General features: G+C 37.8%; 1 protein-coding gene across 1 annotated transcript in view; it reads left to right on the top strand.

Moving 5' to 3' along the window:
- The window catches only part of mdga1 (MAM domain containing glycosylphosphatidylinositol anchor 1), a 194,697-nt gene that overhangs the window by 34,540 nt on the left and 132,281 nt on the right, over positions 1-27,876 (top strand). The window contains exon 2 of the mRNA XM_085353267.1: positions 20,167-20,306. Within this exon, the coding sequence (XP_085209393.1) occupies positions 20,167-20,306 (140 nt within the window). The remainder of the gene's footprint in view (positions 1-20,166; positions 20,307-27,876) is intronic.

The raw sequence follows: 27,876 nt of genomic DNA, 5'->3' as shown, positions 1-27,876 counted from the left end.
TGGGATCTTTGCTCACCGTTCTCATGATCATTTTGACCCCACGCGATGAGATCTTGCGTGGAGCCCCAGATCGAGGGAGATTATCAGTGGTCTTGTATGTCTTCCATTTTCTGATGATTGCTCCCACAGTTGATTTTTTTCACACCAAGCTGCTTGCCTATTGTAGATTCACTCTTCCCAGTCTGGTGCAGGTCTACAATACTTTTCCTGGTGTCCTTCGAAAGCTCTTTGGTCTTGGCCATGGCGGAGTTTGGAGTCTGACTGTTTGAGGCTGTGGACAGGTGTCTTTTATACAGATGATGAGTTCAAACAGGTGCCATTCATACAGGTAACGAGTGGGGGACAGAAAAGCTTCTTACAGAAGACGTTACAGGTCTGTGAGAGCCAGAGATTTTCCTTGTTTGAGGTGACCAAATACTTATTTTCCACCCTAATTTATGAATAAATTCTTTACAAATCCTACCATGTGGATTCATGGATTTTTTTTTTCACATTCTGTCTCTCACAGTTGAAGTGTACCTCTGGTGCAAATTACTGACCTCTGTCATCATTTTAAGTGGGGGAACTTGCACAATCGGTGGCTGACTAAATACTTTTTTGCCCCACTGTATATTACACATATAACTCATAACTAGAGCAGTGTTGTCTACACATAATAGGGAATCAATTTTAAATAGTATCCTCAAACACTTTATTACAAGCAGCCTGTTGCAACAACACAACAATTTTTTTAGTTGAATATATAAAAAATATTAAAGATTGGACAGTTTGACAGGCATGAAATCTAATTTATATATTTATTTATTTTTTACAAAAAGTTCATTCTTAGTCAGCTATTGATCAAAAACTTGGGACATATCTTAGGACAGTGTGCAGTGTGTCTTTAAAAATCCGAGGAAACTGGACAGGTCGAAGAAAAACGAAGTGGCAGGTATAAAACAAACAAACAAGCAAAAAAACAAACAAAAAACTGTCTACATTGGTCGAATAGTATCTGAAAGTCCTTAAGAAATAAGAAAAAGTTGATTAATTAGCAAGGGCTTGACACAGGATCTGAGTGATGCATCTGGCCCTTCATTGATCCATCTGCTGTTTACCTAAGCCTGGACTGAAGTAGTCTTAATGGAAAGGAGACTGTCACAAAGCCAATCTCAAGGAAGGGAAACAGAGAAAATAGGCTCAGATATGCCAAATCACACAAGCCCTGGACTGAAAATTAGCATCTGCAGGAGATTAGGACAGAGGCACAGCAGTGAGTGTCTACAGCCATCTGTAGAACAGGATGAATGCTCTGTCATGGTTTGGAGCTGTACTTCAGCCAGTGGTATGGGGGATCTTGTCACAATTAATGGAATTGTGAACACAGAAAAGGAAATATCAGATTTTGATCCACCATGCACCGACGTTTGGAAAGCGTCTCGATGGTGTTTCATTTGTTGGCATGACGATGAGCCCAAACAAACTGCCAATGCAGTAAAAGCATACCTGTGCAGAAAAACACACAATGAACACTACTATCTTCTACCTCTTGAGAGCTCAAACCTCAAAATTATTGAAGCAGATCACCTTGACAGAGAAAAGAATAAAATGTAGCCAAAACCCAAAGAAGAGCTTTGAATGTACTTCAAGAAAACAAGACAACTATTCCTTTAGACACTTAGAGAAATAACAAGAAGACTTGCCTAAGAAAGTTCAGGCTGTGTTGAAGAATATACCAAATATTGACTTTTAAGCTGGTTAGAATTGTACAAACCCAGTTTTTGCCTTGTATATTTTATATCCATTTAGCATATTGCTAATATTACTTATTTGTAGTTAATAAGACATTGGAAAGACCACTTGTCCTTTCTGTGGGTTCTTCTCATTAGGGCTTCTTTTTTCTCTCTCTATCAATCTGTTATTGTCTTTCTCTTCATAGTCCTCAGAGGTTTTTAGTCCAACTGTTCTCAGCTGCTACTTAATAATTAATCGACTATTAAATAACACATTTTTGATGAGTCACTGTTTCTCAAATACATTCAGTCGCAAAGTGTGTGTTCTGTAGCTTATATTGCAAAATATTGTCTTATTGTGTAAAAAAAAAAGTGCTTAGAAAAACATCTCAGCAGGAATTTTAAGCTAACAGGATCCTCCAGGCGCCAATTCCCTACACTGGGCTTGAGAACCACATACTTTTAAAAAATACAATAGAACATAAGAAGACAAGAACTCCTGAAATACTACGGACACGGTGTTCTTCAGTAAGGCAGGTTTGTGAAGATAAAAACACAGTCAAAAAGAACAGTGAGCAGACTCAAAGGTGTTGAAGTCAATACTATTGACCACAAAAGTTACCATAGAATATGAATGAATGAACATATTTTCAAGGATTGCGGCAGACTGTTCGCATAACATCACACCGTCAATTAAGAAGCACAGATGTCCATTTTTTACTTTGTGTTTCAGCTGGCTGCTTAATTTGACTACAAGCGCTGTTTGGATACAATTCTGCTCTCTGGCAATAAATTTGTGGGCTTACATTCTCGTCAGCTGAGTTGGTGTCTGATGCATTACCAGTTGCCAAATCATCCACTGGGATCTTTAGAAGCCCTTAGTTCTCTTTTTTCTGTGTGAGATTGCGGTTTGGTTGATTTATATTACATCACATTTGTCATGGAGGACAGAGACATTAAAACATATAAAGAGATGTAATGTACCCGCAGCAGACAGGTAGAGTGAAAAAAATACTTTCCAAGAGATTGTTTTTATTCTGCTCATGTTCTTTTCTCTGTTGCAAAAGCTTTACTCAGTCTGAGGTAATTTGAGGTATCGCAGGTAATATAGTTTTCCAAGTTTAATACACCCAGGAGTGGAGAATGTTAAGAATAAGTGGAATTAAAAAGAAGTATGGTGATTCATTAAAAAGTGCTTACTTTATATAACGAATTAAAAGCAGAGCTTCAGGTTTGAGCTGAATAGAAACTTTTCTGCTTTGGATTCCACTATGACCTTCATTCTTATGAGGGCAGGAAAAAAGAAATTATGTATCAAAAAAGGCAGGAAATGAACCAAATATTGAGTTCACAGAGAGCAAATTATTAGAGGGCAGCATTACTTTATCAGTGACAAGTTCATAATAAGCAATAATACCGCTTATTAATGTACACAATGGGATATCTCCAAACTGTATAATTAGAATACATTTTGGCACTTACCATGTTAACTCGTGTAACTCCTTTACAAACCGCCCGATTATGTTGAGATGTGTCGCCTATTAAAGCAGCTTTCAGATTTCAGGAATAGGAGAGTCAACTTTTAGCTATAGTCAAAATTAAAGCAAACAAAGAATTATTTTTTTTTTTTGCCATTTTGAAAACACAATCACAGCATTTAGAAATAAAAACATTCCCCAAAGTCAACAATCATGCTGCAAATACAATAAGAAGATGAAACCAGAGAAAAACAAAAAACTGCACAGTTTACAAGCAAAATGCTTCCTGGGGGTGCTAAAAAGTCATGGACACAACATATTACTGCCAAGATGAATCATTAAATTAATGAAGTCTCTTCTTTATTAAGTCTGTTTACTGCAGATATCTGCTATTATGTCTAAAGTAAACCTAGCTTGCTTAGATTATTTATAGATAAAAAGGTTAGCCATGGTAACTAGTGTTGTGGGTAGGGTAAAGGATCTGCAGTTACATAATTACTGTTACCTAAATTGTTATCAAAATAATAGGATCAGTAAATGAAGCATAATTTAAAATTTCACTCTTGATACATTTTTACTGAGCATGTTGTGGAATTTTTATCTTTTGCTAACATATTCTGTGTTATTATTAATTAGAGATGTCACCAGAACTGATTTTAAAGCATGGATGTAGTGAAGAAGGACACGCTTCGGTTGGTGGTTGGAGTGACATGGGACGAAGCAAGCAATACAATGAGATGGAAGTAGATATTCTATTGTGGAAGAAGACCAGAATCGATCATTATAATACCTTTCAATACCAAAATTTCTGAAAATGTCATCGTACTTTCCAGAACAAGCACCATGATAGCTCTGACAGACTTGAAAATCTAGTATGGAAGAAAGGAAGTAACCAACTACTAATCTTTTGGTATCTGGATATGTCTACTGTTATCACGTCAGTATCTAATGCTTCAGTTTGTGAGTAATCCACTTAGATCTTTACTTTAGGTCACATTGCAGTTTGGTTGGTCCATATTAGGACAAATATGTCGAGGAAGGCAAAAGCATTGTCCCATACAAAGATTCCTACAGTAATGTGCCTACAGCAGATAGAATACCAAGACTGTGAGACTGTAAGAATTTTCTCTAAAAGACTTTATATTTATCTTTTTTGTGCAAACTTTAATTTATCTGAAAAAGTTTAAGAGATCTCTGGTAATATTTTTGAAAACATTTGAAAAAAAACGAACAGCCTATTAAGAATTACTGAAATAATGATGATAGAGAAAAAATCTTTTTCCTTCCTACATCCTAGTAAAGCAGAGTTTGTATTAGCTGGGGTTCTTAAAGTAATAACAGCAATAAAGCTAAAGCCAGTTTAAATTGTCTGTTTTACTTTCCAGCTTGTGTATTTTGTTTGGGTATTACATTAATATATGTACTTATGGGCTAATGAAAACCATTCTCATTTTTGTCAATCTGTATTTGAAAGTGTTTTCAGTGTTCACATCTTACAGTATTGGGAGTTTGTAGTGGACTGGCACCTGATCTCTGCAGTAGCAGGCACAACTTCATTAGCTCTGCATGTGTTACAGTCCTTTGGTTCTTTTTTTTTTTTAGTCAAGTCCAAACTTGGCTGGAAGCACCGTGTTTTCATTGATTCGTTTCATTCATTTATGCTTTACGTGCTATACAGATTCTCTGCCGAAGGGAAACATGCAACTTGTTAAGTTGTACCTCACTAGCCCACCTTCACAACTAAATGAAGGCAGATGTAAAGTTTCATGAGCACAAACTGTGCTCTTGTCACTGGAATTGTATGTATTCAGCTGGTGGCAGAAGATGTGTAACTGTTTTCTTTTTTTATGCTTGATCCTACTCAGGTACTAAGACTGTTTTTTTCTACACAGTTGGAATTGCAGCTAATGCAACACAGAAAACTGATGAGTTACATTTGTAGGTTATTTATCACAGATTCAATCAATAAAATAAATTTCACTTTGGAACTGGTGATTTCTCCCTTTTTTTGGCTATTGGACTCTGCCAGACCTAAACACTGAGTAATATGTAATGTTTAAATGTATAAAGCTGAAAGATTCTGATCTTGAATTTTTGGCTGTCAGGTTAGAAATGAACAGCAGCACCAAGCATGCAAACAGTGATAAAATAAATTTGACAATGTAATTACCTTAACGCACTGTGAGCTTGTGAAGATCAGTCACAAGATTAATGATTTTATACAGAATTAGTCTGTGGTTTTACTCACTTCCATTTCCGCTGCTGGATTTTACTGTTATGATAATGCTCTATTAATGTCTCTGATTGGAGTAGGTGGTGCTCAGTTGATCCATTTTGTGTGGAAGAAAAGTAAAAAAAATACATCAAACACATCCTTTTATGTGAGCATGCACACAGCCTGATGCAGCAAGCTTGGATTAATAATGAACGTTTATACTCACAGTTATGATACCCATTATCTCAGATTAGTGATTTAAGTTTTGTCTAGCCAGCTAACAAAAAGTAAAGCCTGACTCTGCTGAACTTGCTTTCTAATATACCCCTCTGTCAGTTTAGTTAGTCAATGTTCCTGCTATGTCTTTGTACTTTGGACTAGTGCTGCTTCCTGGGTTACTGGACTTGTGTTAGGCTTGTTTTTTTTTTTTTTTAAATTAGATAGCAGCCATTAAAGATCACTTTTGTTTATGACCTGTACCTCCAACATAATTTTTCCTCCTCCCTGCTAATCATAACAGCAAGACACTTTTCAAATACTTGTTTGAGTATAAACATGCTGATTTCTGCTTTCCTTTATATACAGCTTTTCTTTGTTTAATCTCCCAGCTAATGAACAGCCTTATTCAAACACTATCTCAAAAGTTTAGGGTCAGACAGAAAGTTGCATGTTTCTCAAAATAAACTTTTATTCTTCAAATGAGATTCAGAGTGAATAGAAAATATAGCCAAGATTATATAGCTATTAGCAAGCTTATGAAAAATGAATTGTACTGATAATAATGTTACCCTTCAAAGATGTTTTCCTTAAATAACTATTTATTTGCAGAAATCACAGCCTTTGACATTCTAGCTTTCAGTGTGTTATTCTCCTGGCCTCTCCATTATAGACAGAATACCAGATAACTGCTTCTTCTCTAAATACAACCCCGATTCCAAAAATGTAGTGACGCTGTGTTAAATGTAAATAAAAACTGAATGCAATGACTTGTAGCTAATGCATTTTCTCGGTGTTTTCTAGGTTGTACCGTGAATAAATGTGGGTTTATGAGATTTGCAAAATGATTGCATTCTCTATTTACATTTTACGCAGTGTCACAACTTTTTTGGGAATTGGGGTTGTAATTAGAAACTGTGACATTTTGTACATCCTAGGAGACAGCTGACCATATTTGTTTCTAGGTCACAGGTTGGTATTTAATGAAAAGAAAAACCAAATTTACAGACATGTGGAACAAACACTAAAGAGAGAGAAACTTTAATGCATTAGAAAGCCTGCCAGCCAGTCAGAATGTGAGAGCAAAGCTCACATTGTGGAGTTTATGTGCTATCCTTTTGTTTGTGTTTGATTCCCTTCACGGCATATGTGAAATACAGCTTATGTGAAGTGGAAATGTTCCATAAGTGTTTGTTTAGATGTATTATCCCGGTGACAGATGGATGGCCTGTCTAGGCCGTACACTGTCTCCCATCTCCAATACATCTTTGGCGTTCAAGTCAAAAAGCAACATCCTGGCGATCCTCGACCAGCTGTCAGCTTTTAGTGCTTCGCTTGCTGTTCCATTTTCATCTAAGAGCTTATCCAGTGCAGGTCTAGAGCTGATGATTCATCATAGGTGATTGTACTAAGTGTTACACACATGCACATACATCCATACTTTGAGATGAATTCTACTTTTCGTCGAATCTACATTGCAAACATTTGCAATCTTTACAAAGTGGTGACTGACAAAGGAGTCTTAACCAAAGGCAAGCTTTTTGCATTCATAAATTACAGGCCACTAAATACCCCTCTGAGCACCTAGATTTTACTGTTTTTTTTTTATAAATCTCATTTGTCTTGTGAGATACATTTATTTTGGCTTTGACTGATGCTGTTGTGTGTTGTTAATGTAGATTTTGATATAACACTGATAAATATTGTGGACTTTGTGCAAACACTTTTTGGACTAAGAGTAAGAGGAGAAAATGCAGTGTGCACCCCCTCCCTTTCCAACCTTTTTCACAGTAAAGATCATGTAAAACAAGTGAGATGGCAGGTTTTTTTGAAGGATTATATTTGTTGTGTATGTCATGCAATCACTGCAACATGTTTGAAAAGCAGATATATCCTAAGTGTATTACCAAGCGGAGTTGTTTCTAGATGACAGTGCATGTTAACAATTGTTAACATGTCTCTTCTTCATTTCTTTTTTTTCGCCCTACAAACATTTTTAGTAACTGCAATTATCATGACTTGTCTTCGCCATATACAGCAGATGTTGTGCTCCTGCACATCAGTCTCTCACAACAGTAGGGGGACTGGCAAAGTGTGAAAACAGAATAATATTACAGTCTTTTGTCTAAAAATTGAACTGTTCTTAAGGAATTAAACAGAGACTGTTAGCTAGAACAGCTAACACTCTCAAATGCGCACCTAAAAGCAGATAACTTGTGTGCTGGAGAGGAAATAACATCTCGCTAATTTAGAAAATCTTCAATTTGCCTGAAAAATAGTTTGTTGCTCTATAAAGCAAAACTAAAACTAGAACATCTTACTATTTATCACTGATTTAAGAAAAAAACCTACGTTTCTCTTCAGTACTGCAGCCAGGCTGACAAAAAGTCAGAGCACTGTTGAGCCAAGCATTCATTTAACCTTATCCAGTAATGACTTCATGAATTTCTTTGAACCATTAGCGCTTATAAGGTACTGCAAAATTTTGCAGTGTTGCCTCCCCAGCAGTGTTCTTGGTGACTGTGGTCCCAGCTCCCTTGAGGGCTGATCCACCACCATTCTAACAATCATCCTCATCCAATGAGGCAGCTTCTTGCATGGGAAACCAGACCGAGGCTGGTCATTTTATATGTGATTCATTTCTGAATGATTGCACAGTTATCACTTTCTCGCCAAGCTTGTTGCCGATGTTGCAGGTCTGTTATCTTGTGCCTAACGTCCTGGGACAGCTGTTTGGTCTTTCCCCGTGGTGGTGGAGGACTTGAATGGAAGAGATTCATTCTATGGACAGTTGTGCTTTATACACATAAGGAGTTGAGTTTAGGCGTATGTGTTTTTATGGATCTTCGGTTGATATTCTGTCTTTCTGCATTAAAATGAAACTATAGAAATTATAGTTCATGTCTTTGATAGTGAGCAATCTTACGTGTTCAGCAGAGGATCAAATAATTAAATATTTTCCCTGCTGTAGAAGCAAAAATTTGCATTTCTTTAGTTGTTCTTTTTCAAAATATTATTTTCATAGTAAAAGAAATTATTAAACTTACAATTTACCTAAACTGCAGTAAGTTACAGGGACTTATGTACTTGCAACAACTGAAAAAGAGCTGTTGCACACCCACGTTTACCTGACACCTTACTAAAGTAGGTGCAGCAGATTTATATAACAAAATAAATGTCAGTTACTTGCATCATTTTCCAGTGTGTCTATAAATTCAGTAGATATGAGGTCATTGACCCTTTTCTCTTTTTGACTTTCTCCACAATTTTCCTTCTAACTGTTTTAATTCTTTGCTCATACCAAGTCTCTAAATGTTCACCTGGATGATTTGGTGGTGGTTTTTTTTGGTGTTACACCCTTGCCTTGCTTTGTGTGTTCAGTGACAGTGACGAGCTTCCACACAAAATAGGATGTAAGCGTGTTAATGTCTCGTTTATGTGCATGCAGCTATTTGCCTGCACTGCTGTGACCTTGCTGTGCATGCATGAAATGGACCAGCTTGTAAATGGACAGACATGAGGCTGACCAGCTAGTCACCAGTAATGACCAGAATGCTGGAAATTAGCCAGTTCTAATCTCTGGCCAGTCGTTCAGTGGATCCCTGTCACATTTTTTAAGTTGATAAAAAAAAAAACTTTGTCTTTTCATCCACAGCTCTCTTTTTCCTTCCTTCAAGTCTCTTGTACATGAAAAAATTATGTCTCTCTTTACTGCTGCTGAATCCAGCCTTTATCATGAGTCAATGCTTCATTAAATCCTAATGGCAGCTCAAAAAGGCCTGCGTTAAATGAAGTGTGACAGATTAATGAAGTATTATTTATCAATGAGTAAAACAGCACCAGCGAGACTAATATCAATATCTAAAGTCTAGCTGTTTTGACAAGCAGGGAGTTAGACTCTAGATGTAAGATAATTGCTGCCCTTCTTGCTTTTTCTCCCTGTCTTTCACTCGCTGCGGTGTCATCATTCAGTCTGTATCTCTACCTGCTCTTCATGCTTTCTCCTTTTCACCTTTTCCTAGTCTCGCTCTATACGTGATTTACACATCACGGTTGTTAGGACCTTTCAATCTCTGCCTTTCTTCATCTGTGTGTCTTTATTGAAGTCTGTCTCAGCATTTCTCTGCTCTTTGTCATTCTCTCTTCCCACTTCTGTAAATTTAAATTTTCCAATTTCAGTCACTTTATTGGCATGACTGTTAAAACCGATGGAAACCATAATATCTAGCTTGTTCTTGTGGTACTTCTGAGGATCGCCCACTCCTCCACCACACACGCACTCGTGGCTTTCTCTTTACCTCCAGCTTTGACTCTGACCTTTCATTCGAGCGCTTCTTCTTCTCTCCTCTTTATCGAAATCCTTTCTTAGTGCCTCCCTCCTTCTCACCACTTCACCTGGACTGATCACTAAGCACTGTCGGATGCTCTGCCGCAGTTTCCTTGGAAATATACAGACGTGTACACGGACACACACACCTACACACGCACACACATTTTGTTTTTTGTTCACATTAAGTGTTTTTCTTGTGCTCTTAGTCTGTGTGTAAATGTGCATATGTGTGTGTGTTTATGTATGCCATCAAAGGGAGCTGAAGAATTATGGGTGAGTAGAATAAGGTCAGGTTGACTGTCAGGCAGGCAGATGACGTGAGGCACATGCCTTGTCTTCACTACCTCTGTCTTTGCTCCTAGATACAGTGCTTTTATCCTCTGCTCTCAATTTCCCTTTAATTTTATTATCTTTTGCTTTCTTTTTTTCTGTTATATCTCTACTTCATCCTGACTGTCCTGCTCCAGAAAGCTACATTGACTAACCATATGTTACACCCAAGGTGCTTTTTGTGGCATATGCTGTAACAACACATGAAAGAACCAACACACACACGCAATGAAGGCAAAACCTTTGGTGCAATTTCTAAACCTCACCAGCTGTTACTATCCTTTCTCTCGTCTTATCTTGCTCTTTTTAATGCTCTTGTTGTGGGCTATTTTCTTGTCTTAACCCTCCTGCCTTCTTGGGACCTTTTTGTGCCACTGCTATGTGTTAAATGGCTGCCATTTCCACTGTGTTCAGTGGAATATAACCAAACTTGCCACAGGATAGTTTTTACCTGTCAATGTTAATATTCCAGTGTGAATTCCTTAAATCAGCCTAAAATGGCTGAGCAGCAGAAATCCCCACACCCATCACCCTGGGGACCATTTTCTGCCCATTGACTTCCATTATAAACGCTATTTTTCAACCCCAAATTATCATCATATGATTTTATTTTTTCTTCTTTTCTTGGATGTCAATGAAGACTCAGGGCCTTGAAGTTTTAATTTTTAAATTGCAAAAAAAATGCAAAAAAAATAATGGCAGGTCAAAATGTATGTTGGTGCCAATCTTTGGTCCATCTAAAGGCCTACTTATAATGACAATCACATATTACTTCAACTGGTTTTTTGTGGAAATATTTAGTTTCGTTTTTTGGTTTTTGGGGCTTATAACACAGGGCGCTCATGTAATAACACTGGGATTTGAAGGGTTAAAACAACGAAAATATAATTAAAACTTTACATGAATATTTCAGGGAGAAGTAGTTTTACAAGGTTGGCTAATTTAAAGTGGAATAAAATATGGATATATGGTCTTTTTATGGCGTGGCTGAGAATGGTCCCTAGGGTGATGGGTGTGAGTTTTTTAAAGGATGGCAGGAGGGTTAACAGATGTTGTGTTGCTTTGAAGCACCATTGGTTGGTGGAAATGATGATGTAGGAAGTGTGAAATGTAAATCTTAAAAAATCATTTGCACATAGAAGAGACATTACTTGAATTTTCTTTTCATTTTTAACATTTTTGATAATATTTTAGTTGCTACTAATGTGGACTGGTACACAACATTATACACATCACTCTGCATTTAATCAGACAGATAGCTGCAACTCCCTGAGCCTAGTTCTGCCAGTGGTTTCTTCCTGTTAAAAGGGAGTTTTTGTTTCCCACTATCGCCATGTGCTTCCTCATAGAGGATCATCTGATTGTTGGGGTTTCCTCAGTAATATTGTAGGGTCTTTAACTTACAGTATAAAGCACCTTGATGCAAATGTTTGTGTGATTTGGTGCATTTTGTGCATTTCGATGTGGATATCTGCTAAAAAGGCCCTAAAAGGGGGTCTTATAGTTTAAAGAGAGAAATCCATGTGTCTGTAAGACAGGTCTGCTGATGTGAGACATTGAGATAACATTACCCGTTCAACATCACAAGGTTTTTCGCAGTTAATATTCCCAGTGACAGCATTTAAGAAGTCTCACGTCATTCTTTATTAATGTCAGATCATCCAAACTTGGAGCATTATGCTTCGGATCATGGTGACTTTGCACTTAATGAATTTAAGGAATCTACACAAAGCAGTGATGTGCTCCTGTATCCCTAGCAAGATGTTTAGTGTTGTTTTTAGTAGCACTAAGCTTTACTTAGAGCAAAGTGCGTGTGTGTCTTTGTGTACACTTGCATGGATTTGTCGATTACTACTTCTGAGCAACACTTGACACTTTAATCAAGGTATCAATATATGCTGTTGTGACTTAACTGCACACACTGATGTTTTGTTGAGTTTCAAATTAAAGGTGATTGAATATTTTGTTTACTTCACTTCAGCTTAATTTGCATTAAACACTCCAACATCCAACGACGCAATTTTATTTGTCAATTTATGTGTTTAAAATAAATAAATGAATACTTCAGTTATATTCACACTTGTATTTTTGTGCATTTTTAAGTGTAGAGTGTTGGGTTGATTAAAAGATATGCAAGTGTATTAAGGTGAAATGCAATTTGTATTACTTACCTTAAGGTGCAAATAGCATGCATTCAAATACAATGATCAGGCATCTTTGTAAATCTATAATCAATATATAATTGACTTATAATTATTAACACATGTTTTAAATTGTACGTATTAATATAACTGCTATCTGGCATTAAATACACTGTCAATATTCTCTTTAGTATGTCAGTATCAACACAGCGAATACTAGATTCAGCGGTCTTTGTAAATGGAGCTTGCACAAAGAGAATGGCAGTCACATATTTCTCTTTTGTTTCTCTTCTCTGTCCTCCCAGCCTTTTCCATACTCTCCTCTGTCCATCTATGCCAAAGATCTAAGCAGTGTGCATCTTTTTTTTGGAACTCTCTCTCTCTTGTTCTTTATCTTTTCATCCTGGGATAGCTCAAGTGCAGCAAATACACTCCTTTGAGGAGTACGACTCATGTTTGACCACGTTCTACAAACCCCCAATCACTTCACATAACTCCAGTCCTCCACCAGTGTCAATTCTGACTCCCCTCACTTCTTACATGTCGTCCGATGAACTTTTTTCTTCAAAATAACAAAGCAACATATATAAAGCAACATATATGTGTGTGTGTGTGTGTGTGTGTGTGTGTGTGTGTGTGTGTGTGTGTGTGTGTGTGTACACGTGTGGCCTGCATTAAAGACACTAGAACTGTGTTTCGAATTAATCAGATTTTTATTTTTGTTTTAGTTTCTTTCTAGTTATAGCAGCTAAAAAGTGGACAAATAATATTTTTGGACCTGAGGGTGAGGTGTGTATAAAAGAGAAGAAAAGGCAAAATTCATTGACTGATGTTAATGCCCAGTTATGTGTAGAAAACCTGAATGGACAAGTTAAAGAGCTCACGAATTCTTATTTTCCCTTTCCTCTGAATTTCCATGTTCTGTGCCTTTTAATAATAGATATTACACACGATGTCAAAGGGAAGAGTCACTCTTCTTGGATATAAAAACGGCAGTGTTTCCAGGAAACTGCTGTCCCCTTTCCTACCCATCTGTTTTCCATTACAGGTGCTTTTTTTCTAGTTTCTCCACCTTTTCTCCACTCCAATCTTCCCTCTGCTCTCCAGTGATCCACCTTTATTGGCTTTTGCTGTCATCTGATCGTGCAATCCCTTTGTCCTCTTGCAGTAGTTGTGGTGGAAAACACAGAGTCATTCACTGACAAACAGGTCCACATGCATTAGGTAGCACAGCGTGTATCACACACTATGAGACACTAAATCAGACCCTATTTCAATGTTTTTGTTTAGTGTTCAGTGTATTTGTTTTGGCTATCATACTGGCCGTCAGATACATTATAGCTGTAACATGTTTATAAAAACATAAAGATTTACTTAAAAAATAGGAGTGCTCGGATTATCATGTCAATATGCCATATTTACCCATACAGATTCATTATAACCTGCAATTACAACACCTATGACACATAAAAACATATATAAAACAGCCAAGCGTCCACTAAAGATATAAGCTACAGTATTTGAACCATCCACACACAAACACACAGGCTGTACAGTGATTCAGAAAGAGAGACATGCATACAAATCTACGGAGACATGATCAGAGACATTTATTTAAGTGTTGGTAAACAAATTATGAGTTAAACAGAGTGAATGTAGAGATTACATACGTTATGTAATAAGCTTCTTTTGAAAAGAATGTCCCTTTTCCTTTCCCCCCCCATCTTTTTGTTACTGTGTTACTAGGATATATATTACGTTTCCCTTTATGCAGTGATTCTTGAATGTGTGCGCCGCTACACATGTGTGAGAGCTCACAGATTGCAAGCATTTTGTAAAGTTGTATTCTTTTTTTTGTTTACATTTTACACAAATTCCTAACATTTTTTGAGAAATTGGTTTGTAGATGTCTCCAAAACCAGCATCAAAATAAAATCATAAGGCAGTTAAATAAAAAAAACAAAAAAAAACCCTAAAACAAATAAAATAATTTGCTAGCTAGTGTTTATTCAAGAACAGTCTAGACTTGAAAGCCTCCCACTGAATTCAGTACCAATGAAAATCATATTTGTATGTTTAAGGGAGGCTCATTGCATCTATTTACTGTTACAGAGTAAGATACAGTTAAAAGGAAAAACATCTTCTTGTTCTTTTGTGTGTGTGTTTGTGTGAGTGTGTAAGCAGGGAAACAGCCATTTATAGTTGATTGAAAGAATGAAAAGGTTAGTGAAGGTTAGTCCTTTCATTTATAACTGCCATTTAATGGTCAGGTCAAAAGTTAAATCAATGTCCCTGATGCGTTTTGATATCTAGAGCTCCAATCGAGCCAAAATGAAAAGGATGGGGTCATGACATCAACCATTTGATCTTCCTCCATCCTGTCTGCACAGAAAAATCCTGATAAAATACTGAGGCAATGTGAGTCACACAGACTTTTGGCCATAAGGCTGTTTTTTCTGTGTGTGGAAGACTGTGTGTGTGTGATTAGTGCTTCTGTGGGTCAAATGAACACTTCCCTCAATTGCAGTTAATCAATAAATTCTGTGACTTTTCTCTCAGGCCCCCACTCTCTTATCTCCTTCTGCTCGTCAACCTTTCCTTTCCTTATTTTCAAACCCTATGTTGTGATAGCAGAGGAAAGGCCACAGCATTGAATGGTCTCTTGTGAATGAAGTGAATTGAGTCAGGGCACATCTGTATGCATGAGAGGCTCCCATAAAGTAACTACGCATATCAATCATGCTCGGCGTGGCTTCGTGTTCGACAGGATTCATCACCTTCCTTGGGATTCCTCTGGCAAGATACAGTATAATGTACATGAAAACACACACAGACACTTACACATGCGTGTATGCACACTCACATTTCACCAGAGCGGGCACACTCAGTCACTCTTTCGACCACAATCACACACATGCTGCTCAGCACTCTGTCAAGCTGTCAGTGCAGTTTGACACCAGCTCTCCTGTCTCATCATTAGTTTTGGTGAGATATGTCCTGTCCCCTCAACAAAAACAAACATGGCAGGCAGTGACAAATCAATTAATCAGACAGGGCATTTGCCGATAGTTATATTTCACTTACAACTAATGTGCATTGAACGTCTCAGGAAAGTTTCCAATAATGCATGGACAACACCTTCAATCGGTTTCCACCAGAACAGTTTTGATCGATGAATCATCAGACTCGGATAGTTTACTGTCAAAGCGCCAGCTCTCCATGACTGATGATCTCTTTCCGTACTAACTGAAACAAAGAGACAGACTTGCTTCTTTATGCTATGTTGATCAGAAAACATGAACGCCTGTGTGATGGTCTTTGTTTTTTGTATGTGAAATGTATATTCAGTAAATGGACATTTTATAGGGTATATCAAACTGTAATAGTTGTCAACCAGATGTAGGATTGTGGAAAATTATAGGCAGGTAAAATTATGTTTATCTTACATAATGATTTTCTCATGGTTGTTGGGTTAGTTAGTTGTAGTTGGGTTTTTCTTCTTGTTAGAGTGTAACTAGAGAAGAGGTGTATCTGTAGTCATGCAGCCTGAGCCCTCTTGCTTTATTTTCATCATTTCTTGGTTTTGTTTTTGTCTGTATTGGGCTAGGAGTCTCCCTCAAACCAGCCTCTCTTCCCCTCAGTCCTTCTCTCCTCTGGCTTTCACCTGCTTTGGTCTGCAGTTTACAGTTATGATTATTCCTATTTTTCCTGTTTGTTCTGTATCTTCCTAAGTTTCCTTTCCGCTTAATTTTTTTTTAGTTTTAAATATATAGATATAGTAATTTGTCTCTTAGTCCCTGCTTTCCATTTTCAGTTTTATTCATTTAGGTTCTCTGCCTACCTGTTTTCTAAATCTATGCAATGTTATTTTTCCCCACACTTGAATCCTTCTCCATTTCCTTTTATGCTTTCCTCCCTTCTGTAAGTTTCTGTTTTTTCTGTCTTCCTCCTCTTGCCTGTTTTATTTTCTTCCTTCTTTTTTTTGCTCACCCTCTCTGCATCTCTCTCCTCCTCCTCTTTCGCAGCCTCCCTTTCTTTAGTCGATCAGACAGTTGAAGCAGCCAAGCTGCCGGAGGCTAGAACAGACAGAGGAGCCGCTCTGTCCGACCTCCCTCCCTCTCCAGAGAGGCAAACTAATGCAGACACGCCAATAAGCTGTAAGGAGATAATTATTCACCATTTATATCAGCCCGACATCTTTTCACGATAGTGCAGCACACATCTGGAACCCGGCTCTGTTACTCCACATAGTAATTTTTAGGTTTTTATCCTTTTATGGGTTACATTTTAATTGATTGATCAGGAGAGATTCATGCCGGGATGTTAAAGCTTAAAGGTTACAGCATACTTGTCACTGGAGAATCCACTTTACTGAACAGTAACCTAACAGCAAAAATGTTAGAAAATAGCAGATAAATTAGACATGATCTCCCCTCCCATTGAAACTACTATTAGTGTGCCCTTCAGCAAGGCATTTAACCCTCAACTGCTCCACGTGATCTGGTTACTCTCCTGCATAAAGCCTGCATTTATACTGAGCGGCTCCCTTGTCTAAATGTGGTTCGGTGTATGAACTAGAGACAGCTTGAGTGCTGAAAAGACCTGCGTTTGTTAAATCATTTAAATGAATTTCAACATAACCAAGAAAAAGGAGCACTGCATTTAAATCTGGCTTACATTTCAAACTTTTTAATATGTTTAAAAAGTGTTTTTTTGTTCTTTTAGCACAAAGTCGGGAGAAGTTAGAGAAGAAATGGTTTTGGGATGATTTTTTTTTCAGTACAAGACTGAAGCAGTAAATGATTGACTGCTTTTTTGATGAGCTCCTCAAGCGCACAGTTTCGTTTACAATGACAAACACACAAACACACATTCCTTTGGTGCACACAGCCAGCATGTGCTTACTGTAATACGTACACGAAATGAGTAACTGAGCTCATACCACAAATGCTCTCGTTTCCTCTTTTCTTTTCTAAAATATAAATCTTCAGAAAATAAGAACAAAATGATGATAGCCAAACAACAAGATTCACAGATTGCTTTTTGTGGGCACAGAGGTCTGGTCACTGACAGTACCAATGTGGTTTAGAAAGCTACAGCCAAAAGCCAAAATCACAGATTTTATTAAGCACGTCTTTGCAACTGGGAGTCAGTTTGACCTACAGTCTTCTCTTTCATCAATTTTACTTCTTTTTGGGGGGGATTAAAAAAAATATCCCATAAATGAAAATATCATTAAAAAATTACAAATATAAGCAGAAAGTTACACTCGCTGTGCTGTCACACCTTAAGCTATTAGCATGAGCGGGAACATAGAGAGACAGATTTTAAACCTTCTTTTATTTTGAACTTGATTTCTGGCTGTGGATCACGCCAGCTGTTGTTATGTCTGATCGAGTTGAAGTTTAAGGTGAACAGGCCGCCCACTTTCTTCCTGTCCGTTCAATGATAACAGTCGTACAGCACAGTGAAGATTTGTTCTCCCTGTGAATCGATGCTAATCACATCATTGTGCTGCCCCGTCCCCCATGTTTCTCTCTGGGGTTTCACACTCCTCTCTGGCCTTTTCCTCCTCACCCGCTGATTCTCTCGCTCTGTCTCCATTTCTTCCCACCCCCCTCCTGTCTTACCTCATCATAAGGGAGGTGAAGCCATCTGAGTCTATTTGCACGCGAGCCAGCCTCCACATGGGTCAGTGCTGTGCAGATGTTGTCACCGCAAAGAGTTCCCATCATGCATCTGTCATACATTATTGCTTCAGAGTATGCCACAAACTGCTTTCTACTCCATGTTTTATTGAGATGTGGGAGTTTGTTGATTATTATAACAGGACAGATAATCTTGTTTTCATTTTTTCTTATGAATACTGTACACATAGATTTATTTATTTATTTATTTTTGGGGGGTGTGGGGGGGAATCAATAATGAACCAGCCTTAGACTTTTTCAGATCAAAATCAACAACTGAAATTGGAATTAGTTGTATCTTTGGTCATGATTTGGGCCATAGACCACTTGTTCCATTTGGATCCAATTTAGACCAGAAGATCAAACATCTGGACTGAAGAAAAAAGTCTGACAATTTAATAAGCTGTTGATATTTTCTACAACAAAAATATTCAAACCCTCTTCATAAAAAAGTTTGCTTCTGTTTATTGAGATTTGCAGACTTTCATTTATACATAACTCTCTTAAAGTCTCACCATAATATTTCAGTTGGGTTGAACTTGGTTAGGACTTTAACTGGGCTATTGCAACACCTTGATTCTTTTTCTTTCTCAGCTATTCCATTGGAGATGTCATGGCTACTGAACGGACCCACGCGCAGACAGTTCTTTCAAGGAAACAAAAAGGGGATTTATTTACAATAGGGATCACCTTAGTGCAAAATATATGTACAGTGAGTTGGGAGGGGGTCCAGGGCTCCAGGGAGAGAAGGGGGGGGGGGAATCCACACACACACGCTTCCTCTTCCACTCAGTCACCGCCACCGCTCCTCCGCACACACGCACTCCTCTTCAGCCGCACTCGCTCCAACACTCCACACACTGCCCCACTTGGACAGGTCCGGTGATTCGGTCCAGAATCTACAGACAGAAGGTCAAAGGTTAGTTCCACAACATAAAACACGTGTAAGCGATTCTTCTTTGAATATGCCGCGAGCACGAACTCAGGTGGTTCGACGTTCCAGCGGTGAGCTGCTCTGTGCCACTGCCTTAAATAGCAGCTGGGGAAATCAGCCAGATCAGCCGCAGGTGGACACCATCCACAGGGGTGCGTGGGCCAAGAGTGAGAGCCCGTAATGAGCTCCACCCAGGCAGAGAGGAGGAGGAGAGACAAAAAAACTAAAACTAACAACAACAAAACCTGTAGCCAGCGTGGGCCAACCAGAGAGACACGGGGACCGTGACAGGAGATTTACTGGTATGCTTGAGCTGGCCTCACATCACAGCCTAGAATACTTTGGTATACAGAGGAGTTCATGGTTCAGTCAGTGATTGCAAGTCTAAATCATCACCTACTGAAATGCTGTTTTTTGGTTTTCACTAAATACGGTGCTGTGCATAATGGCCAGACGTTTCCACTTTGGTCTTGTTTGTCTAAGGGAAATTTGTCCAGGGGTTTTATGGTTTGCTCAGATACAACTTTGCAAACCTAAGTTGTGCTGTCATGTTCTTTTTAGAGAAACAAGGCTTCATCTTGGCAACCCTTCTAAACAAGCCATACGAGTCCATTTGATTTTTTTCCACATGATAGTATAATGCAGACTGACACAGGTTACAACTACCAACTTTATTAAACCTATTTTGTAACGTCTAAAATATAAAACTTCCATTACCGCACAACTAAATCTGTAAAAGACAAAAACATTGGTCCAGAGTGAAGATTCAACCTTTTGAACTTCTAAAGGTGACCAACGTTTCAGTTTCCCAATAAATGTCCGCATTCCCTCAGACACTGATCCACATGACACTGCTACAAGTACAGAAAAAAAAGACAACTCAGATCATGCAGATAAAGGAGTAATGTGATATATTTATTTATCTGAGTCATCAATACTAGCACTAGTGTTACACATACACCCACAAGACTATGACCTTTAATTCTGCTGCTGAAATGTTACTAAATATGTAATGTGGTTTTCTCTTCCTTTGTGTTTGTCTGTGTGTGTATATGTGTGTGCCTGCATGACTACATGCTTGGTTGTGGTGTATGTGTGTGTGTGTCCATGCCTTCTTTCACAGCTCCTGCCAACGCCCAGATTGTGCACTCGGGCGCAGCATGTAACGTCAAAGATGATAACATGAGTGAGAGAATCTACACCATCAAAGAAGGAGACACACTAGTGCTTCAGTGTATTGTTAAAGGACATCCACGACCCCAGGTAAGCTCCAAGATCTCCCACTGGGCATTTATTAAAATGTGCATTTATACATGCAGTATATGTTCTTGGTGATCCGCTGTGACCTTCACTGAGCGAGCAGGTACGTTCCACCTCTCTTGCTCAATGATACCTTGACAGCAATGTCTCTTGTCATTCTAAAACATAGTTTTAGCAACCATATGGGCTACTCTCGTTTAGTGTGATGAATGTTTTGATGTAAACTTGTGTTTGATATATTATCTATTAAAATGCATTTATGTAGTTTATTAAAACTGGCATTTAAAAAAAATCTAATACATAAAATTCCTGTATTTTATGTATAAAATGGATAAAACTAAAGCTGATAAGACCATGCTATATTTATGAAAGTAGCACCCATGTGTCCTTTGGTTAGTCAGAGTCTATCACTGATTGCAGTAGTATAATCAAAGAGCATTGATCAGCCGACTGTCATCAAGAATTTCCACATTTTCAGATCTTTCCTGTCTTGCTGGATTCTCAGTGTTCAAACTCTAGATTTTTCTGTCTTTATTTGCTATTTTCCCAAGACAAATATAAGAGAGCCTAAGGTCATGTGAAGATGATGATGTTGTTATAATGCATGAACACCTCCTCAAAGCTGGGAAAATTCAACTTTGTTTACATGTAGGGACTATTTTCACTGCAGCACTTTCAGGCAAAACATGCTGGTGACTGAAAACACTTCAGGCAACATGGACACATTTTATCATTACCATCAGTTGCCCTGTACGCGGTAGCATAAATAATATGAATCACCAGTGAGTCATTACTTATGTTTATCGTGTCATTCTTTTGTTTGTTGTGGTTAGTCACATAATCTCTTAATTTACTCTGTTTACACTGGAATTAACTAAAGCCATACTTTCCTTTGTTCACTCTGTGAAACATTTAAGCCAACTCCAAACTTGTTACACACACACTTTAGCACCCTTTTAGTATCATTTTTATCTCATTTGAATGAGCAACTGATGACCGTGTTTCCACCTGCACATTTCACAATAAATATTACTCTTCCTACAGTATTGTTCAAAATGTTATTAAGCCTATAGAGAAGGATTACCTAATGGCTCTTCACTAAAATTGTGCTGAAGCTCAAGGTCGTGGTCACACTTGTCATTTTACAAGCAATAACATGTGAAGTGAGGTGGTTTTCTGAGCCATCTCAGCTACAATGCCACTGGTGTTCTGGTTTTACAGGGAGTTTAGTACATGAACTCTGTTTTACCTGCAAAAGGATGTATTTTAACCAAAACAGTTACCATTTCTTAAACCAATCCAGTGTAACCATCTAAAGTATTCAGAATAAGTTACTCTCGTTGAGTAATGCAAAGGAATACGTTACAAAATACATTTTGGGCCATGTATTCTGTAATCTGAAACAAGTAGTTTTTTTGTGCCTTATCCTAAATAAGGAAACATTGAAAACAAAAAGGGAAAAAAAGATGTTAATAGTTCAGACAGGACTGGAATCCCAGCTTGATGGGCAAAAGCCTAGCGATTAGCTTATGCCTCTGCCCACCCACTTTTGAGTCCAAAGGAGCCTAGAGCGTGGTCTTTCCTCACTATTTCTGTAAATACACGTATATATCTTGTATGTGACAAAGAAGGAGAAAGAGATTCAGTACATGTAATTTTGCCCTTTAAAATGGTTTTGATGAGTAGGGGCAACTTTATATAAAGAATCTGCTTTCTGACTTCATATCATCAGTTAAGCGATTAAAATGGAAAAATCTGTACTCTGTACTTAACCTCCTAAGACCCGCACTCTTCCACGGCATGCATTTTTAATTTCTCTTTGATATTTGGGCTGATTGGGACCCGATGAATGTAAAAACAAAGAATTAACAGATTTTTCTTTTTTTTTTCTTTTCTTTTTTTTTTTACCAGATTTTTGTTCCTAAGAAAAATGAGAGCCTCATATGAGGATATTAGTTTAAAAATTTTGATAGAACAGCAGCAGTATAATGACCTCAAATTGTGATGTCCACATATGTGGACGTTAGGTCCTAGGAGGTTAAACTGTTTCAGTTTAATTATAATACCTGCATTTAGCGAGGCTAACTCTCCAGCTACAGTAATGCATCTCATGTAAATGACAAACTATATTATTATTATATTATATCTACATTGTACTATAAAAATAAAGTTCTCAAAACTAGCACAAGAATGATCACATGTACTGTGAATATAAATAAGTAATGGGTATATATTAACCTACATTAGAAAGAATTGAAGAGGATGAAACCATTGTGCATGCTAGGCTTTGCGTGCATTAGTAATTTGTGTACTTAAAGGAGGATTGCTTTAATCTTTTATAAAGACATATTTTACATACACAGTATGTACATATAAGCAGTCCTTAAAATATATGACCATACTAACACCAAATATACGCATTAACAAAGAGTGAAAAATACTTTCCAAACAGCACGCTCATAAAACTTGAGCAGGAGGTGCAGTCCACCTTCGACCCATCTGGCTCCCTGGGTTGAACCCCAGTGAAACATTTTGCATCAGGATCTCTCTGTGAGCATACATCTGTGTGAGCGTACATAGCTAGATGAAATGAAATGAACTGAGGTGACTGTGGAGGGGTTGTGTGTGTTGTATGTACTTGTGTGCAAGTGTGTGAGGTGAGAAAAGCAGTGTTCCTCACGGGTGCATGTCCACTGGCATCACATCAGCATGAATAAAACAGCGCCTGTGTCTAAGCCTTGTTTTCTTCTATTTGTGTGTATGTGTAACTCGACGATGGATGTGTATGAGAGTGTGTGTTTAAAAAAAAAACACAACGAAAAAGGGCTTGATTGCATGACTCTGCAGATGCAAAACAATCATTTGTACGAAAGGCGCAGAGTCTAATTACATACCAAACTGATGACCTTACCTGCCCATACTAAGAGTGGCTGTCTTTCCCATGTTTCCTCCAATTCTCTCTGTCTCTGTGACTCGCTTGCTCTTGGATACAAACATAGACACACACACATACAGATGTAGACTTTAAATTTACAGTCCGCGTTGTTAGAAACAAATGCAACTTTTAATAAAACTTTTATTTTCAGCAACGCTGGAATAATCATTACACAAAACATACTCTGCATAACACATACTACACAAGTTCATTCCCCTAGAGCAGGGGTGCTCAATACGTCGATCGCGATCGACCAGTCGATCGCAAAGGTAGTATTGGTAGATCGCATGGCATTAAAAAAATAGATGCCAGCCTATCATCCATCCCGTCACTTGATTGATACAGGGAAGCCAGTCAGATGACAGCAGATTTTTTCTGACGCTTAGGTCGCTGCGCATGCGCAAACAGCGGCGCGAAGTGTAGTAAAACTGACAAGCTAGTCAGCGAGTTAACTCCAATTTTTAGCTCTCGGTTTTTTCTCTTAAACCTGGCCGTCAGCAGCTACTGTCCGGACTATGCATCCCTGGCTGATTCAATTCAGTGCAAGTCATCAGAGTAAACTCAGGTAATGACAAAAAATTTACATAGTTAATTGTGTTGTGAAATATTGGATATTGCGGTTATGCATGTATATACATTGTAGATATAAAGAATCCTCAATATATTTATAAATAAGTATGTGTTTTGGATTTTTGTAGTGGGTAGATCATTTTGACTTGGTCATTTTATAAGTAGCTCACATGAGGAAAAAGTGTGAGCACCCCTGCCCTAGAGCATTTCAAAGCTGTAGGAAATTGCGTCAGTGATTGCTTGTTCTCTTGGTCGGAGGTGGAACTGTATTTTGAATAATGATCACTTTGGTCACATTGTCAGAATGTAAAATATATATAGCGTGTGCACAGACAAGATGTACAGTGCCTCTGGCAAAGAGACATCGGTTGAGTTAGTGCATGTGCTGCCGTCAGTGAGGCAATGTGTATGTAGACGCAAAGTTAGAGACGGAAAAGACAAATAAAGAACTAGTAAAGAGGTGCAGCTCAGGAAACATTTGCATTTCTCTGTCATTGCACCAGAAATGGAATGAGAAGTAATATATCTTTATTATATCATTCACATTCAAAGTCGAAGAGGAAAATATGTATGTAAATTGCTTGACAATTTTATAGACATTCCAAATAAAAATAAAAATATGATTATTTAGTCGATCAAATTTGAAGAAAATAAGTTAATTACTATGGCCACTGTGCTTTTGTTCATTTAGACATCATTGTGAGTATTATTAAAAACATCCAATTCTGATTTAAAACAATCTAAGCCAAGGTCCGAGCACTTCTAAACTTTTAGTTGCTTTTGTTAGTGTTAGATTCCATGATGTCAAATGGCACCTGGACCCGTTGAATTTACTACTGAGCTACTCCAAGTGTAGAACAGTCAGTCACCTTGGATTAAAGAGCAACATCCTGATGTTTTTCTAAAACCACTCTTTACAACATATTTTAGAAGCTGAAAGCCACCAGCTGTCAGACTTGTAGGGTCATATCCATGTTGTGTGAAATGAAGAAATAAGGATGTGGAACAGGCTGATGGACCAGAGCTGTTTAGCTAGAGCTATTTGAAATTATTAACTCTACCAAAGGTTATGGGTTTTACCCAGCTTCGTAATGCAATTTGCTAATGTAGTAACAATAATAATTCAAATGAACAATAAACTGGAATGTAAATTGAAATCACATACAAAATGCACTACAAAGAGAGGCGAAGACAGAGCTAAGATACAAACACAGAAAGAGAACATAATGGGTCAGTGTGGGGTCAATAACAAGGAATTATGGCGGCACTGGAGAAGTCAGATCCTTTCTTAGTTACATTGTGCTATAGCTGTGTTGGTTTCTGCCTTAATTATTCATTGTGCAAGTGCAGGATACAACCCTCAGAGATCTGGCTGAAAACGACATAATATTATTACAGTTTCTGCACATTTGTGGGCAGCCCCTTACTGATTTGATTCCTAGCTTCCACCACATCCCAGAAGTACCATTTAAGTACAGTGAACTGAGAGACCAGACTGTAATGATATGAGCTGTGAAGGACTGAGCGTTGCCATTATAAGATGTTTACAGTGGACAGAGTCAGCAACAATGCTTTTGAAGACTTCAACATTATAATTATACTCTATTACTAAGGGGCTCAAAAATACCCTAAACCCTTCCCTAACATCAGGATTTATGCACACTAAGTATTTATGCCAAATTCTGATCCTTTCATCTCACTGTCTTTCTGTCTTTATGTGACATGAGTGGCACCTGGTGTGTTCATCTGATGCTGTGGTCCATTAGGGGCCCTCTAAGCCCGTTCTTTTAACCGGTTATTTGTTTTACTGTTGCCTTTCCATCAACTTGACCGAATATGGTGATTTTTCTCTGAACTCTGCCATCAATAAAGCATTTTCACCATGAGCCACTGCTCACTTTTTCCTGTTTTGAACCATTCTCTGGAAACTTTAGAGATGGTTGTGTGTAAAAATCCCAGTAGATCGGCACTTTGGAAAAATCCTCAGTCAGCCATACCATCAACAACCATACCACATTTTGTTTGTTTTTTATGCAGATTTGGTCATTTTTCAGTTGTGCATACATGCTGCAAATTGTTTCATATATCACATCCAAAATAATGTTCTTTTGGATTCTGATCTGGTGATTGGAGAGGGAATTTGAAGGCCATGTTATTGAGTGATTGCATAAATTAAAGTTAGCAGCATAAACCTGTTACTGACAAACAGATGTGCTAGTGTTTTGTTAGTGTTTTATGCTACATTCATTAAGGGAACATGAAACACATCACATACAAAAACCAGAAAAAGATTTTTACTGTTACAGTGGACGTAAACGGTGAGAGTGCTGACCTCTGTCCGACTGTGCTCTGCTTGAATAGCACACTGTAGCATTCTGCACTGTGTCCCACTGGGGTTACAGAGTTTCCACTGATCTCCTTTGGCTGTATTGAGAACTTGATCCTCGTCACCCCAGCTTCTCCTCCATCCATCCTTACTTCTCATGCAGTCTCTTCCTTACACATATTGAATCTCCAGTTCTGGCAACACACAAAGTTGTGGTTTCAGGTATTTTTTTTCTGGTACATTACATTTTATACATTAGTCATAGTGACTAGACTAAAAATGAAAGCTCACAAAGCCGTTTTTGTCTGTTTGCTCTAACATGTTGCACTTTTGTAAATGTTCACAATAGGCATCCAACCTATAAGGCTCAGGGATTCTTTGGATGAAACGACTCTAATATTAATCTAACTTATGATGTTTTCAGCCACAAAAAGATAATATTACTACTTAAAAATCATGTTCTTGCAACCTGTAATAGAAAAATACAAGTTAATGCAAGTTGTTGTACAATTGTCTATACACGTAGTTTGCTTATAAACAGAAGTCTTCTTTGTAATTTGTTTAACTATTATCTGACACATGTATGAACTGTCTTTATCAGTATATAGGAATTTGGGGTGTGAAACAGACTCTTTGTATGATCCTTAGTAGAGAAGAAGCAGGTTCAGAATCATAATTTTATCTTCTGTGAAAGTAAAACTACTTTCACTCCAGACAGACAGCAGATATTCTATGTATGTGATAAGCCGAGCTTTATAGGCTGGGGGTTTCTTTTTCCTTTGTTGCCACATACCCACAACAAAAGAAAAGAAACCCTTCTGGACCCCTTTGGACTCTTCATAAAGGTTGAATAAAGAATATAAGAAGACACTAGGAGTCTTACAGTCTGTAATTTAACTCAGATTTCTACCACAGTCCCTCCACCAATTTCATGCAATGTTCTGGGGATTTAGCTTTTTCTTTTCTCAACCTCTACCTTTACATGTATACACATGAAAAAGTAGGGAATAGTGCTCTCTCTTCATTACTATACTTTCCATATTTGCACTTTGCAGGGCAGAGAGATCCCACAGCAGAGCGATAGAGCCTGATATATATTTTTGCAGTATTCGTCTTATTATATTAGCTCTGCCTGAAATTCTTTTTATATGAAAACTATATGATGCACTATGACATGTGAAAACGTGGCGAAAGATTATTAAAAGAAGAATCATCAGTATTTTCAAAACTAAGAAATATCTAAATAAAGTATAGTCAAAACCTTTTAAAACAGTTTATGCGGTGTTATCTTTCTTAGCAATTGTATAAAGCTACCAATGTTTTTATGAAAAAGAAAATGAATATATGTATAGGTAATGCTTTATGTTGTATATGCACAACTTGATAACAAAGTAAAAGTGCCGCTTTGTGGGTAGCTCATAGTGTAATACATAGAAATATTACAGAAATAATCTTATTTCTTTTCTGTTGGATCATTTCTTTTTGTTTTCCATAGGAGTAGAACTGTTTTCATCTTATTTTGGAGATGGTCGCTTTATTCTGTTGAATGTTCACCTCATGAAGAAGAAAAAGAGATATGACAGCTACTGCAGTGAACTGCGTCCTTCCCCCACTCCCCATCCTAACTGGGAAGTTTGTATTGGCCTCTAGGTGTTGGCAGACAGGCAAGATGTTCCAAGTGTTCTAGCAGCTTTGTTATTATTTATGGCTGTACTCTATTCTAACACGAATGTCCTCATAAT

Source organism: Diplotaxodon limnothrissa, linkage group LG1 (genome assembly GCF_057381915.1).
Source record: "Diplotaxodon limnothrissa isolate DT_005_m linkage group LG1, D_limnothrissa_male_GT1.1, whole genome shotgun sequence".
Taxonomy (NCBI): Eukaryota; Metazoa; Chordata; class Actinopteri; order Cichliformes; family Cichlidae; genus Diplotaxodon; species Diplotaxodon limnothrissa.
The sequence above is the reverse complement of the archived record's forward strand: the minus strand, read 5'-3'. Positions and strand labels throughout refer to the sequence as shown.